General features: G+C 56.6%; 1 protein-coding gene across 12 annotated transcripts in view; it reads right to left on the bottom strand.

Annotated features, from left to right (window-relative positions):
* Positions 1 to 14,380, bottom strand: part of OTOF (otoferlin) — a 99,225-nt gene that overhangs the window by 47,698 nt on the left and 37,147 nt on the right. For 7 of the 12 annotated variants that reach the window (XM_070235750.1, XM_070235755.1, XM_070235751.1 and 4 more), the window contains exons 4-6: positions 10,281 to 10,380; positions 7,376 to 7,557; positions 453 to 497 (exon numbers count right to left, since the gene is read on the bottom strand). In XM_070235750.1, the coding sequence (XP_070091851.1) occupies positions 453 to 497; positions 7,376 to 7,557; positions 10,281 to 10,380 (327 nt within the window). The remainder of the gene's footprint in view (positions 1 to 452; positions 498 to 7,375; positions 7,558 to 10,280; positions 10,381 to 14,380) is intronic. The other 5 variants (XM_023619361.2, XM_070235752.1, XM_070235757.1 and 2 more) reach the window with 1 other exon arrangement.

Raw genomic sequence — 14,380 nt, 5'->3', positions numbered from 1 at the left:
ACTCCATGCTCAGAGTTTGTCCTCCTTGGGCCTCCAGGGCTGCATGTCCACCTGCCCAGCCCTGCCTTGACTCTGTGGGGGCAGGCGGCTTCTTGGGCCTCCCCCACGCCTTTGCCTTCAGTCACACCCTCCCTCACAGGGAAGCCTGAGGGCCTGACCCACGGGAGAGGGGAGTGGAACAGGGGAGTGGAGGAGGATTAAGACACTGAAAGGAGGGAAGAGGGAGTGGAAACCAGAAGGCCCGGCCACCTGCCCACCCCCACCCTAACACTCGCTGTCCCTCACCCCCCATGGCCAGATGGAGAGACCTCCCTCGCCGTGCCATCCCTCTGTGCTGGCTCCAGCAGGACAGCCCATGCCTAAGCCCTCCGAGTTGGGCCATCCCGACATCCACACCCTGTGGTGAGGAGCCTTTGAGCCCCATGGGCTCTGCCCTGGCCTGGGACACCTACTTGTGCTCGCCATCTCTGCCTCCCTTGGTCTTCTCTCTGCCTTTGCTGAGTAGGGGAAGAAATGAGGAGACAAGGGGATGTGTGTGAGAGGCTGTGGACCAGAGACACTCACAGACTTAGCCCCTGGCCCTGCTGACCCCACACTTCCCAGGGTCCTCCTTCTCCCAGGGACCCCTTGCTCCCATAGCCTCTCACTTCAGCATGCCTAGGCCTGCTGGGCAGGGATCAAGGGCCCAGGGCTCTGCCCTGGGGAGAGAAGGGAGGGGCTCACACGGTGGGGCTGGGTGGCGACTATCCCAATCTCAAGGCCAGGTCTGGTGATTTCTGAATGTGGGTCACAGGTGCTTCAGGGAACACAAGGTTAGATGAGCGTGGAGGGTGCCCCTCCAGTGGGCAGCTCCCAGGCTCTGAGGGCCCCTCAGAAGAAAGGTGGGCCAAGGAGGTTCTGGGCATGTGGTGGTAGGTGAGCTACTGCTCCAGGGCTCAGAGCATGGCAAGAACTGTGCTCCTCTCCCTCTTTAGAAAGGCTCCTGGAAAACCCTTCTGGAAATTTCTCTCGATGCTTGCCTGGTGCTGTGGCCATGAGGATGAAGAAGAGAAAGCAAATGACAATTAGTGATTTTTTTCCCCTGCTCACATTCTGTCCCGGCACCGACCTTGCCCAGGTAGATGACTCCATGCCCTGACAGCTCAGGACCCGAAGGCCTAGATAGACCACAGCTGAAGTCCAGCTTTGGCCAGCTCTCCTTTCCATTAGGCAAGCTGGTCAGTTTGCAATTCTTTTCAAACAGGTTAACATCAGCCAGGACTCTGGCTGCTAAAATTGGCTGAGACCATGGAGCAGAGAACAGCTGGCTGCAGAGAAGGGGAGACTGTCTCCGCAGCCCTGCTCTGGCCCCAGGCCCTGCTGGTCCATGGGCCGCCACTGACACCCACTGGCAGCTGCATGGGGCTTGCCCCAATGGAGCAGGGGCACCAATGAGCTTTCCAGAATGAGGGCCAAATGGATGTGCTGGCCCCACCTCGACATTAATCCAAGCAGGGCTGCCTTTCTCTGAATCATCAATCCAGGTTTTGAGGGAAATTAGTTGGTTAGTTAGTTAGTTAATTTATTAATTATTATTATTATTATTTTTTTAAAGATTGGCACCTGGGCTGACAACTGTTGCCAATCTTTTTTTTTTTCTGCTTTATCTCCCCAAACCCCCCCCGTACACAGTTGTATATCTTAGTTGCATCTCCTTCTGGTTGTGGGATGTGGGACACCGCCTCAACGTGGCCTGACGAGCAGTGCCATGTCCGCGCCCAGGATCCGAACCCTGGGCCGCCGTAGCGGAGTGCATGAACTTAACCACTTGGCCATGGATCCGGCCCCAATTATTATTTTTTAAAGAGCTCTATGACCCTGAAAAATTTGAAAATCCTTGCAATTGAGGAACCAGAAGGGGAAGTGTATCACCTGCGAGCAGGTAGGTGTGGGGCGAGAAGATGGAATTTGTGCACCTGAACGATAAAAGGTGATGCTTTTTCTCTTTCCCTTTGTGTTTAGCCCTGAAACTGCAGAGATGTGTCAGACTGGCCCAGTGGGGACTTTCAGGCACACAGCAGGCCAGAGCATGTACTGTAACCCGGGCACACAGCACGCACCACTGGCACATGCTCAGCTTGCCCCCTCCGCACACACTCCAGGCTTCCAGGCTGACAAGGGGTCCACATAGGCCCACACTCTGAGTGCGGACATGGAGAAGGGAAAAGGATACTCTTTCTGTGAAAAAATATTACTCTGGTGATTTTACTACAACCACGATTACGACAACTACCAGCATGAATAATAACTGTGAGGCCATGTGCTGAGAACTCTAACACGCCTTGACATACTGCATCCATCATCTCACGAGGTGGCTGTTGTCATTATCCTATTTTCCAAACGAGGGATTGAGGCTCAGCCTGCCCTCAGTCACTCAGCTGCAAGAGGTGGGGTGGGGGTTGACCTTGCGGAGTCCTTCCTTCTAGGGGACCTTTCCGCAAAGCCCTGGATGGGCCTGACTTTCCTCCTAGGGTCCACATTGTGTTTCCAGTGTTCCAGCCTGGCCGGGTAGCTTCTGTTCCTCAATCAGCGTTTGCTCTCTATGAGCCCTTGTCTCTTGGCCTTGGCTTCACGCCACCTCTTCCTCAAGCTCCCACTCCCGTGGCTCCCTGTCACCCGTAAAAGCTGTCACAGGGCGGAGGATCAATATGGCGGCCTGCTGGGGAGCTCCAGGGTTTGCTGGGACCTAAGTGCTTCATGGCACCAGGCCTCACTTGGGCAGTCAGCCCTGGGTGGGGAGTGGGAGGGAACCCCAACCTCAGGTGAAGCAGCAGCTGGGTTGAGAGGAGTCTCCTGAGCACCATTTCACCCAAATCCCAGCATGGCCCTGACCCTGGCTCCTTGGAGCTGCTGCACCTCTGGAGCTCAGCCTGATGGAGGGCAGCTGGGGAGGGGCCACTGGACCTGATAAAGCAGTACTCTATGGGTGAGGCTGGGTGTCCCGAGCCCATCCACATAGGCTTGTGCACACTGCTCGGGCCCCAGGCAGAGGAGGGAGGTACCCAGCTTCCACGGGTCTCTCCTGGCGAGGAAGAATGATCCATAAGGAGAACAAGAAAAATGGCCCCCACTCCTACCTACCTCCAGATGAGACCTGGCAGAGAGGAGCCCTGCAGGACCCCCTACATTCCCAGGGACACCAGAAGGGGAGGCTGGGCAACAGAAGGAGGTGGGGCCATGGAGGGCAGGAGGGCCAGGCAGGTGGAGAAAAGGAGGAGAGAGAGTCTCAGAACGCAAGGAGTTGGTGGGAAAGCCCGGGTCTCAGCAGGGCAGCCGTGGGATGAAAGCTGTGGGATGAAAGCCGGGGCTCCTTTCTCTGTTCTTCCCGAGATGTGGCTCCGAGAGCCGCCGCCGCAGAACCCAGAAACCAGCAGCATGTGCCGCTCCCCAGCCTCATGCAGGGGGAGCGGGTGTGTGCATGTGAGTGTGTGCAAACACCCAGGCACTTGTGTGTGTGTGTGTGTGTGTGTGAGAGCACGTGTGTTTAGGGCCAAAGTCTCCTCTCTTCAGAGACTGCAGCAGATGTATACTGACATACAAGGGCCCAGAACCCTGATTTTGTGCTTCTGAGAGCAGAGCACCCCTGGAGTTAGTAATTCATTCCTTCTCTGCAGCACTGACAGCTGGGGGAGGTGAGGGGAACGCTGTGACGCTCCAGCTGTGGGCAGCGTTTGTGGGAAGGGCCCTTGGTGTAGGGGTGGCCAGAGCTGAGAGGGAGCTTGGCAACAGGGCCTGGGTCAAAAGGTCAGATACTGCTCAGGGTAGAAAATGTTGGGGGTGGGTAACATGGTGACTGGGAAGAGGGAGGAGGAAGGAAACAGACATCTGCTGAGCACAGACCACAAGCCAGGCACTGCACTGGGCGACTCATATGTAGTATCTCATTTAATCCCAACACTCCTGTGAGGTGTCAGGGACCCCCATCCTACAGATGGGAAAGTGGGGCTCCAAAGAGCAGAGCTGGGACTTGAGCCCTGTGGTCTCCATGGCGCCACATGGCTCCTGGCACATTCCTGGGGGTATTTTGCAGAGTTGTCAAATGAGAGGTCTCTGCTTTGGGGACAGGGACTGGAGAAATAGGCAGAGTGGCTCAGAGGACATGCAGCTACCAGGGCCTGCGAGGGATGAACCGTGGGAGGAAAGGCTAATAGTGGTGCAGGTTGGGGGGTGGGGCTGCTCACGCAGAGCTGCCAGCAGACAGCCCCTGAGGTGGAATGGGCGCAACTTGGGCAGATACTTAAGGCCTTGGGAGTGAGTGCCCTTAAGGAGAGGAGCCTCTGCAAAGGTCCCTTCCCGGGGAGTGGTGAAGGCAGATGTCAGGAGCACAGCTAGGGGGGACCCAGGCCCTGGAGGGAGAGGCATGGGGTCACCAGAGGACCTCCCCACATCAGCCTCCTTTGCCATTCATGGAAGAGTCCCTGCCAGTGCCGCTCAGGGACTGGCTGCTCGGAGGCTGTTTCCTGCCCACTTACTCCACCAGGACACCATCCCCCTTAGAAGCACTCCACCGAGCCACGTCAGGCAGGAGGACCGGGTCCTCACGCCACACCCCTGTAGGCCAGAGGACCAGGTGAGACAGCTGCTTGTCGGCAAAGAGGTTTTCCTCTGGCTGGTTATGGGCTGAAGGAGAGACAAGAGGGGCACCCTGTAGATGGAGCGCCTTGATCTACAAAGGCCTGGGCCTTCCCAGGAGGGGTGGAGGGCAGGGAGCAGATGTGAGGGAAGGGGGACTGACTGGGGGTCAGAAGGTGGGCACAGACACCCCTTCCCTCTCCTTGTCCCTTTGTTGGCCAAGTCCCTTCTGGAGGGTTCTCTGGCCCAGAAGACAGTGACTTCCTCCCAGACCCCAGGGCTGATGGGCCTGGCCGGCCAGGCTCTTAGGTGATGAGGGTGAGACTTACCACCTGGGGCTTTGAGGCCAACCACCAGGCTCCCCTCAGAACCTCAGCACTCCTTGACCCAGATCTCACTGGCCCCGTATAGGCAGCCAGAATCAAACTGCAAGAAAAGCCCAAATTCTCTAAACCATTCACTTTCTCCTCACCAGCAAATGGCCCATCCGTCCCTCCCTCTCGCTGGCATGCTGGCTGCATGGCTTAGCCTGGCAATGGCACCCACCACCAGGGTGCTCGCAGGGTCTGGACTGGCAGCCGGGAAATTGTGCACACAGCCCCGCCAACGCAGGGCAGTGGAAGACAAGCAAGACAGGAGCTCTGGTGGGGGTTGTCTCCCTCTCCCAATTCCTGGTCCCGGGGTAAAACCCCTTCTCCTGCCCCTGCTTCCTGCTGCTGCCCCAGGAGAACCATAGGAAGGTTAGGAGAGGTGGGAAAGCCAGGCCACAGCTGTGAGGAAGGATGGGAGGAGCCCTCTGCATCTCCATGTTCCTGGTGCCCAGGACCCTCTGGGGGTCCAGGGACCAAAGATCCTCATCTTGCTTTACTGCATCCTCTCACCGCTCCCTCCACCAACGTCCTGGCCCACTCTGGTAGGACAGAGAGAAATTGGCTGGGCATTGCCTCAGTTACAGCCAGCCCAGAGAGGGCCACCCTCTTGGCTGTCAAGAGCTCCCAGGGAGTAGTTTCCCATGGGTGCTACCCACGGGATCCAGAGCATCCCTGGGTAGGAGTTGGAGGGGAGGGGAGACAGGATGCTTAAGCCATTCCTGTTGCTGACCCAGAGGGCTTAGTGACTTGCCCAAAGTCACTCAGCTAGTTAATGGCAGTCAGGATGGCACTTAACGGAACTTAGTTCTTCTGATTCAGAGCCAGCACTCCTTTCCTTGCAGTTGCTGGCCCTCACCTGACTTCCAATCTTGTCCCCAGAAACCCTTCCTTAGAGCCCACCTGCAGTCTCTGACGGCCCGCAGCCAAGCTCTTTGCTATGTGGGCACAGAGGAGGGGGAGCAGGTACCAGATGGCGCTCTTTGTGTCAGCATCCCCTGGCTGCCCACTGGGTCTCTGCTCCTCCTCTCATCATTTCCAGCCTGACTCTTGACCCTTTGCACTGTCCAGCTGCCAAGAACCTGTTTGTCATCAGCCCTTACATGGGGCAAAGCTCACACCCCAGTTACGACCTGTCCCTCCATCATCCCTTTGGCTCTCCCAACAACAAGGTGGGGGTTCTCATTGTTCTGGGCCCCATTGTACAGGTTAGGAGAGATGGTAAAGAGTCACAAGGCTGGTAAGAGGCAGAGCTGGAACTCATGCCTGGAGCTCCTGAGGCCAAATTGCATGCTCTTTCCACCCCACCTAGCCTGGAGTGTAAGGAAGACAAGCTCCACGCTGGCCCGGGCAATGCTGCCCGACCCATGGACAGCCTGAAGTCGAAGGTCCAGTCATACTTGCCACAGGCCTGGTTCCTTTGACCTTATTGCTGTTAGTCCCTACCTGGTTCCCAAGGCCTAAAGCCTGTATCTGTGTGTGTGTGTTTGTGTGTGTGTGTGTGTGTGTGTGTGTGAGTGTGTAGTGGTTCAAGTACAAAGAAGGAAAACATATTCGTCTAATAAAAGTATAAAATTCAGTTACACTAATTTAGAATCTGTGTTTTTTCAGAACAGGGACTGAATACCTCTTACTTGGGACGGAAAGGTGGAAGGAGATGGGAGGAGATGATTCCGATGGGAGGGGAGCATGCCCAACTCTCACAGCCCGCCCCCTCCTCTACACACACTTGACTTACCTGCGCCTTACACATTATTCCCAGTGAGCTAGGAACCTATGGTCCACGTTTTACCAGCCTAGAGCCTGCCTCTTTGGGCCCTTAGAGTAGTACAATCTCATTCCCTTTTTTGTAAAAAAGTGCATTTGGAACGAGCAGGCCTGGACATAGCTTCCTGACATCTGTGTGTGGCAGGACACCTGCAGGTGTGAATCCTGGACATTGAGGGTAACTGGGTGAGTTCTTCTCAACAGAAGAGAGGACGGGTCCCAACCAGGACCTTTGGCTTCACTCTGGCAGGAAGAGGCCCCTCTCCCCTGCTTGCACTGGGCCAGGGTGGAGGCCAGGCTGCCTGGGGCTGGTCTGGCACTGCTGGGTCCCGGAAAAGGGAGGCCAAGGCCTCCTCCATCTGCTTCTCCTCTCTCTGAGGAGGCAAGAGGTCCCGGAACTTTGTGTCCCTCAGGGCAGGGGGAGGATCCTCCCCAGTGAGTTCCGGGGTGGGGAGCGGGCGGGGGAGTGCCGCAGAAACGTCCTCCCACCTCTTGCATATCTCTCCAGCACCTCAGCCCTGTCCTCTGAGCCCAGTCAGGCCTAGGGGGGCCTTCCCGGGGCACCAGGCCCCAGGCATCCTCCCTGTGTCTTTGGGGGCAGTGGGCAGCCAGAGGGCCTGTCCTGTTACCTCCGGAAGCTCTTCTCGCCTGGTGGCCGGGAGCTGGGACGGGAGCTGGGGAGCAGTCCATCTGTCTCTTGGCTGTCCTTCTCTTCTTCTTGAAGGGACTCATCCCCCAGGAAGTCCCCATCATCCCAGGAGCCCACTGTTCCATCTGTGGCCTGGTACCGGACCTCCACGCACAGGCTGGTCTGGAGGGAGGGAGGTGGGTGGTGAGTAGCTGGGATAGCAAAAACAATCATACTCTGGTACCCTCTCCTGCTTTGTGATGTTTACAAAGTGCTTTCACACCCTTAACTCACTGGAGGAAGGCAAGCTGGGTATTATCCTCCCCTCACTCTCCCATTTTGCAGGTGAGAAAATAGAGGCTCAGAAAGACAGACAAGCACAGACTCAGTCAACTTCATGGGCTCTGACTCCAGAGCCCAGATCCTGCCGCACTTGGCTCTACTCTTCCTTGAGGGCGAGCCCGCCCAGCCAGCTGCAGGCTGGGGGTGGGCTCTCTGAGTCCACTGTATACGTAATCAAGAGGATCATTCAGGGTCCCCAGTGAGTAGGTCACCCCCTCGTCCTCAGAATCAGGGCACCCTGCAGGGGAGAGGGGTGGCCTGCCTGAAACCAGCTGACCGCCCCTTCCTCCTGATGCTCATGGGAGACGTGATGACAGGAGCTGAGTGTGGCCTCCAGGAGAGGAGCCCAGGCCCTGGACGGCCTCCAGAGACAGGGGGTCAGCACTTCTTCCTGCTCCTCCGACACCCACCCTCCTACCCTGGGGAGGAAGGGAACTGGGAGTGCCCTGAGCTTTTCTCTGGGAGAAAGTGGAGCTCCAAACCTGGCCACAGGCCACGCACTTGAGAATCTTGATTCAGCTCTTGCTCTGTGTCCTTGGGCCACTTACCTCCTTTCGGCTCTAGTTTCTCACCAGTGCACAGGGAAGACTCATTCTAGTACCTTCCTCAGACCACAGGGGTGCAGGGAGGGCTCCCAGATGCACTTGCCCTTCCTCACAGGTCTGGGAGTGACTTGCTCCTGCGACCCACACAGGCAGCCTTTACTCAGTGCATGGGCCCATGAATGCCCACGCTTAGATTTCCCCAGGGAAGGAAAAGGTGCACATGCTTTCTGAACCCTCACTGTGCTAGACATCATGCTGAGATGCTTTAATGTAAACTCATTTGATCTTCTTAACACTTCAACCTACCCTACCTAACATATCAGAGAGGTTAAGTTAGTTGCTCAAAGTCACACAGCTAGGAAGTGCTTGAGCTGAGATTTGAGTCCAGGATGGCCCTCTCCAAGTCCCATGTCCTTTCCACTGAGTCAATGTGGCCCTTTGATGTGACGAAGTATGTTGTGGTGGGAAAATGGTGGCCTGGAATTGGAAGCCCTTGGTCCCAGTGGTGGCTTTGCTGTGGACCACCTGTCTGACCTTGACCAAATCCATTCCCTGTCCAGGACTTCAGGGTTCCCTTCCAAAAAATGGGCAGAAGTTGGGCAGGCTAGATGATCTGTAAGTCTTCTCCTCAGCTGAATTGCTAGATCTGATTCTAGAAACACAGGTCACGAGCTGACTGGCTGTTCATCCCTGCCCACTTGCCCAGTTCTCTCTCATCTCACTTCCTATTCTTATCTCACACTCTGCTCCTCCAGGCATCTATGTTCTCCTCCAAGTGCTCCATTCCCACTGATGTTCGCAGCATCCCCTCTTGTTCTGCATCCCCTCTCCCCTTGCTAAGGTGGCTGAGGCCCCAGCCCCGCTGATTTCCAGAAGCCTCTCCTGCCCGCACCTGTCCATGGAGAGAATAACCCAGCTGGGGCCAAGCTGAGAAGCCTCAGATGCTCTCCTTGTTCTCAGCAAGGAAGTGTCTTGAGACACCAAGGCACCATGGGAATTTCCGCCCCACCCTTGGCACTCCTCAGAGGGGGTTCTTCCCATTCTGGCTCCGTGTGGCTGCAGTCCTGCCCCCTGAGGCTACTCTGCTGACTATTATGTAGGGCCATACATTACACAGGACCCGGGTGGAAGACCCACGGTACAGCTCCATTTTACACATGGGTAAATTGAGGTCAGGAAATAATGCTAACAATATTATTTTGTATATTTATTGAGCACTTACTATGTGCTTAACTGTTCTAAGCACTTTCTGTGTATTCTTTTAATCTTCAGAACAATCCCATGAAGCAGATGCTATAATTTTGCTTACTTTGCAGATTACATGTAACCTGCTCAAGTCACACAGTGAGTGAGTGGCCTGACTAAGGTTTGTACCCTGGAGCTGTGTTCCTCAACACCGTACCATACTGCCCCTGAGTGAACTGAATGAGCTCGAGGGGACGGGTGCCTCACAGCAGGGCCTGGGCCTGGGCCCCTGGGTTGGTTTATTTCCTTCCACTGTGAGGACAGGCATTGAGTGCCTATGGACTGTGCATCACTAGTATGTGTGCTCACGCTGGAAGTGCTGGGATGAGATGTGACAAATGGAATAGAAAGGGAGGTCCCTGCCCTCCTGGAATGGCTCGTCTTAGAGAGGAGCCCAGACAGGCAGGCAGAGCGAAGATTGTGCCCTGGAGTGGCCAGCAGCGCTCAGTGTGACCTTCACATGACCAGAGAGGCCTCTTTAGTGACCCCTGAGCTGAGTCCAAATGGCAGGCCCTCTCAGTGGAGAAGGGAGGGCATCCCCCAGCCACTCTTCTCTTGTACTCTCACTGCAGGAAGGGCTGCAATGTCCGCCTTGGGGCAGCAGACCCTGCCATGCCCCAAGGCTCCGGCCACGCCACGGGGCTCCTCCTCCTGCCTCACCTCACCATCTATGAGGGGCACTCCCCAGACCACGCCCTGTTGGGGGGGGGTTGAAGCAGGCCCCCAGGTGACCCCATAATGGGCAAGGCCAGGGACTCTCTGGGGCACACCCACCTTGATGATAGCATTGTTGTCATCAATCAGCGTGTCGGTCACCTCCACGTGGTTCTCCTCCACCACCTTCTGCAGCACCATGCGGAAGGTCCCGATTAGCCTGTGAAGAGCAGAGAGGGCATGGCGGTTTCTCGTGAAGAGGCCCGAGGGAAGAGCAAGGCTGACATCCCAGGAGGCTGTGACTGGCTGGAAAGGAGATGAATGGGCTGGAGAGAGGGAGGGCTTGCTCAGGCTCCGGGCCGGGCTTGGAGAAGGTGGCCCAGGACCAGGGATGGTCCTGGCCAGGGTAGCATGTCCAGGAGCGTACGTGACCCCTGACAACTGCGGGGTTGTGTGTACGGGATCCGTTTCTCTGGGAGAGCTTGAGAGCAGTGAGCACCCTGGGGAAATGCTCCTAGACTGGGGTCAGGGTAGAGTGGTGGAGCCTTGTGTTCCCTGGGGACGTGGAATCGGGGTTCGGCTGAGCCCCTGCAGAGCTACTCCCAGATGCCCAGGGTGGAGGCTGCTGGGGAAGGACCAGAGGCTCCTGGACACAAGAGCAGCGCCTCCCCTTTCCACCTCCCTAACCATGACCAAGGTCTCTACCAACACCACGGGCTCATTCATCCCCATTTAGTCCATAGTGACGCCCACACCTGCATTCTGCGATCTCCTTGAGGGCAGAGAGCCACGCGATTGTGGGACCCCCACATTCCCAGCTGCATAGCAGGGGAAAGGCAGCGCGGTTAGGGAAGAGCACAGTCTTAGAGTCAGAGAGATGGGGATTTGAAACCCAGCTCTGACACTTACTAAGCAAGTTACTGCTTCCTGGGCAACTTACTCAGCCTCTCACAGTTCCAGTTTTCTCCTTAGAGGAGCTAATAACCCCCACTTCCAGAGTTGTTGTTTGTAGGACGAACTGAGATCTCCGTGCCCAGTTCTCATCAGAGTGCCTAGCACATAGTCAGCACTCTGAAAGAAATCAGGTGGTTATCAAGGGGAGCCGCCACACTGTGAGCCTCGCCTGGGCAGGGGCTGCGTCCTATTTCCAGTACACAGGACATCTCGATATCTGCCAGCTGAATCAATGAACACAGTGGGCGCCCAATCAATGCTGACCGAGGCGCCTCGAGCCCCATTTCACCCTGTGGGCTGAAGGTTACTGCTCTGGGGGAGAACAGGGTCCTCAGAGAGGTGTTCTCACATGGGGCACATGAAAACACACACACTGTTTCTGGTTGAAGGGACAAAGGCTGAGGCGGGCAGCCACAGTGTGTGAGAGGTGGAGGGGCCTTGGAATCTTCTGGTGCTGACCTGGATTCATAGAAGAGGAAGCGAGGCGGAGGAAGTGGGAAGGGACACAGCTAATTAATGGCAAATCTGGGCAAGGTGAGGTATCAGGTAATTTCTGACTTTAGGATCATGTTCGATGTGTGCACCCTTCTGAATGCCACGGAGGGTGCCTCCGTCTGCGTGAGGGGAGGAAGCGGGGGATGAACACGAAGTGCTTCCCTCTCGAGCCTGGAGCCCCATCTGCCGGCTCGCCCCACCTTCCCTGTGGGTGAAACTGCTTACCATTCCCGACTCTAAAGACTGACTAGGCTTCTAGGCGCTTCTCAGACCTAGTCCCTGGGGAGCCTCCTCCCCTGGCTGCCTCCTGGCCTCTCCCCAGTTTGGGTGGTGCACGGAGAGAAGAAGCGCCCAGTCGGGGTCAGGAGACCTGAGTCTCAATTTTGTCTCTATAAAGTGAGCGGGGTGGGGGGGTGTGTTTGTAGCTTCTGTACAGTGTAGGCATTCCAAAAGCAGACTGTAGGCATGAAAGAGACACTAGCCTTTTCACAGCCTTACTCGTTTTGGTTCTAAATCAGTGGTTCTCCCATTTCAGCATGAACAGAATCTTCTGGAGGGCTTGCTAAGACACAAATGACTTGGAGCCACCTACCCATGGTTGTGCTGGCAACTGTTTACCGACCGGATGGGGAGAGGAAAGGCAGTCCTGACTTGTAGCTCTTGTCCATTTCCATGGTGTCAATACTCCCTCTGCGGCCAATTTCAAGCTTCCAAAGTGAAGTCGCTGAACTCGGCGGTGGGAGAGACGTGCACCGTCTGCTCTTGGGGACCAGTAAGAGCCAGCTCCAGCTCACCACTGGCCCCACCCCTGGGGTCTGATTCAGAAGATGGGCGGGCCCGGAATGTGTGTTTCTCCCAAGCTGCCAGGCGATGCTGCTGGTGCTGCTGGGGAGGTCACTCTGAGAACCCGGGTCTACTGCACTTCACCCACTGGAGCTTCAGGCCATTTCAGTTCCACTAGGCCCCGTTGGGTGCCTGCTGAGTGCTGGACGCTCACGCATATCTTTCCCTAGAGGATGCCCCAGACCTCAGAGGCAGGCCCAAGGATCAGCAGAGATGCTGCAATGTGACAAGACATCCCCAGGGGGCAGGATGGAGCTAGTCCCCTGCAAGTCCTAACTAAGGCCAGAGTCTGGGACCTCAGACTTGGGAGGGGCCTGGGAGGAGAGCTGGTCCAGCACAAGTGAGGAGGAGTCCCCTCCACACCCTCCCTGACATAAGCTCTCAAGCCCCTGCACACACCAGGTGACAGGGATCTCACTGCTCCACAGCTGCTCTCACTGCTCGTCCATTCTGCCGCTGCTTCAGTCACACGGTGAGCCGAGGCCCACCTCCTGGCAAACCCCCTGCTCCTCACACCCTGGTCCAAGCCCTGTCCACATGCAGACTACATGCCATTCCTCACGGAAGGCAGTGTAGACAGTGGAAAGAGCCCGGGCTCTGAGTCAGACAGAGGTTGGGTTTGCCCAGCAGGGTCTAAGGGGGATTCTACTACTTGGCAGCGGTGTGACTTTTGCTAGTTCTCCAACCTCTCTGAGCTTTGCTTTTTTTCCATCTCCCCAAAGGAAATAATACCACCCTTTTCACTGGGAGGTGCGGAGAACACGCACGTGATGTTGGCCCCTCCTCCCCTCCTTAATGTGGGAGGTTTGCCATCTGGAGGGCCCAACACAGCGCTGGGCTCCTTTGCAGATGCACAGCCTCACAGAGCCAGTGCCTGTCTGTGGCCCAGAGGGCGGGGCTGGGACCCTGAGAGCTGGCACGCCCAAAGAAATCGGCTTTCCACAGCCCCGGGGGCAGCTGGGGGGCTTTAACTCTTCATAGTTCCTTCCGACCTCCCGCAAACAAAGATAAAAATAGTATTCTTTCAAATGGACAATTGATATTGTCTCAGTCTTATGTAAAGTAAGAAGAAAAGCATTTTTATAAAACTTTGCTCTTTTTACGCGTCTGTAATGTACCATCGAAGCAAAACCAGGGTGCTTGCTCTGGAAACACAGCTTCCAAGCCAGTGCTCTAAGGCTGCTTCTGCCCGAACACAGCCCCTAGCCCCCTCCATGGACATCCTCTGGGGAGGGGTCTGGTGCAGGGACGAAGCCCCAGCTCTGGCCTGCGTGGTGACCCCTGGAGATCACCCTGCCCAGGCTGGCGACCCTTTGTCCAGCCTGGCTGCAAACTCAGCAGGGTCTGCCTATGGCCTCTGCTCCTCAGGGTGGGTCGGCAGGGGAGGAGCTGCCTGGGAGGGTGGGCTTACATGCCCTTGGGCAGCTGGAAAGCAGAGGTGCAAGGCCATTTGTTCTGCCAGGAGGAGCCCTGGCCCAGGGGGACAGAAGGTCTGGGTTGAAAATCTGCTCTGCCTGACCCTCCTGGGTGACCCTGGGCAAGAGCTCTCTCTGGGTCTCAGTTTTCCCCAGGCTGTTAGTTGAAGGAGCTGGGAGCCAACCCTCTGTCCTCTGACAACATCCCTTAGGAAGCCCATCCAGGTTACTCATTGCAAAGAGGACACCCCCCACGGGGCCCACAGCTGGCCCATGAGGCCCGGTTGGCCCCACAGAGTGGCTGGGCAGGCTGGGCAGGGCCAGGATCCCCAGGTAATTAGCCAGCAGGGAGGGGGCCCCAGACACTGATGGGCCTGCAGACTGACCACAATAGAGCCAATAGAGCCGCAGCCAAGCCTCGGGACCTGTCAATAATGCATCACTTTCCCCTGGGAGCCGGTGTCAAGTGCCCAGCCAGGCTTCCACTGCGTTCCTGGTTCCTGAATTATTCAG

The sequence above is a fragment of the Equus caballus genome, chromosome 15 (assembly GCF_041296265.1).
Source record: "Equus caballus isolate H_3958 breed thoroughbred chromosome 15, TB-T2T, whole genome shotgun sequence".
In the NCBI taxonomy this organism is placed as follows: Eukaryota; Metazoa; Chordata; class Mammalia; order Perissodactyla; family Equidae; genus Equus; species Equus caballus.
Note: the sequence above shows the minus strand (reverse complement) of the source record. Positions and strands in the feature narration are given on the sequence as shown.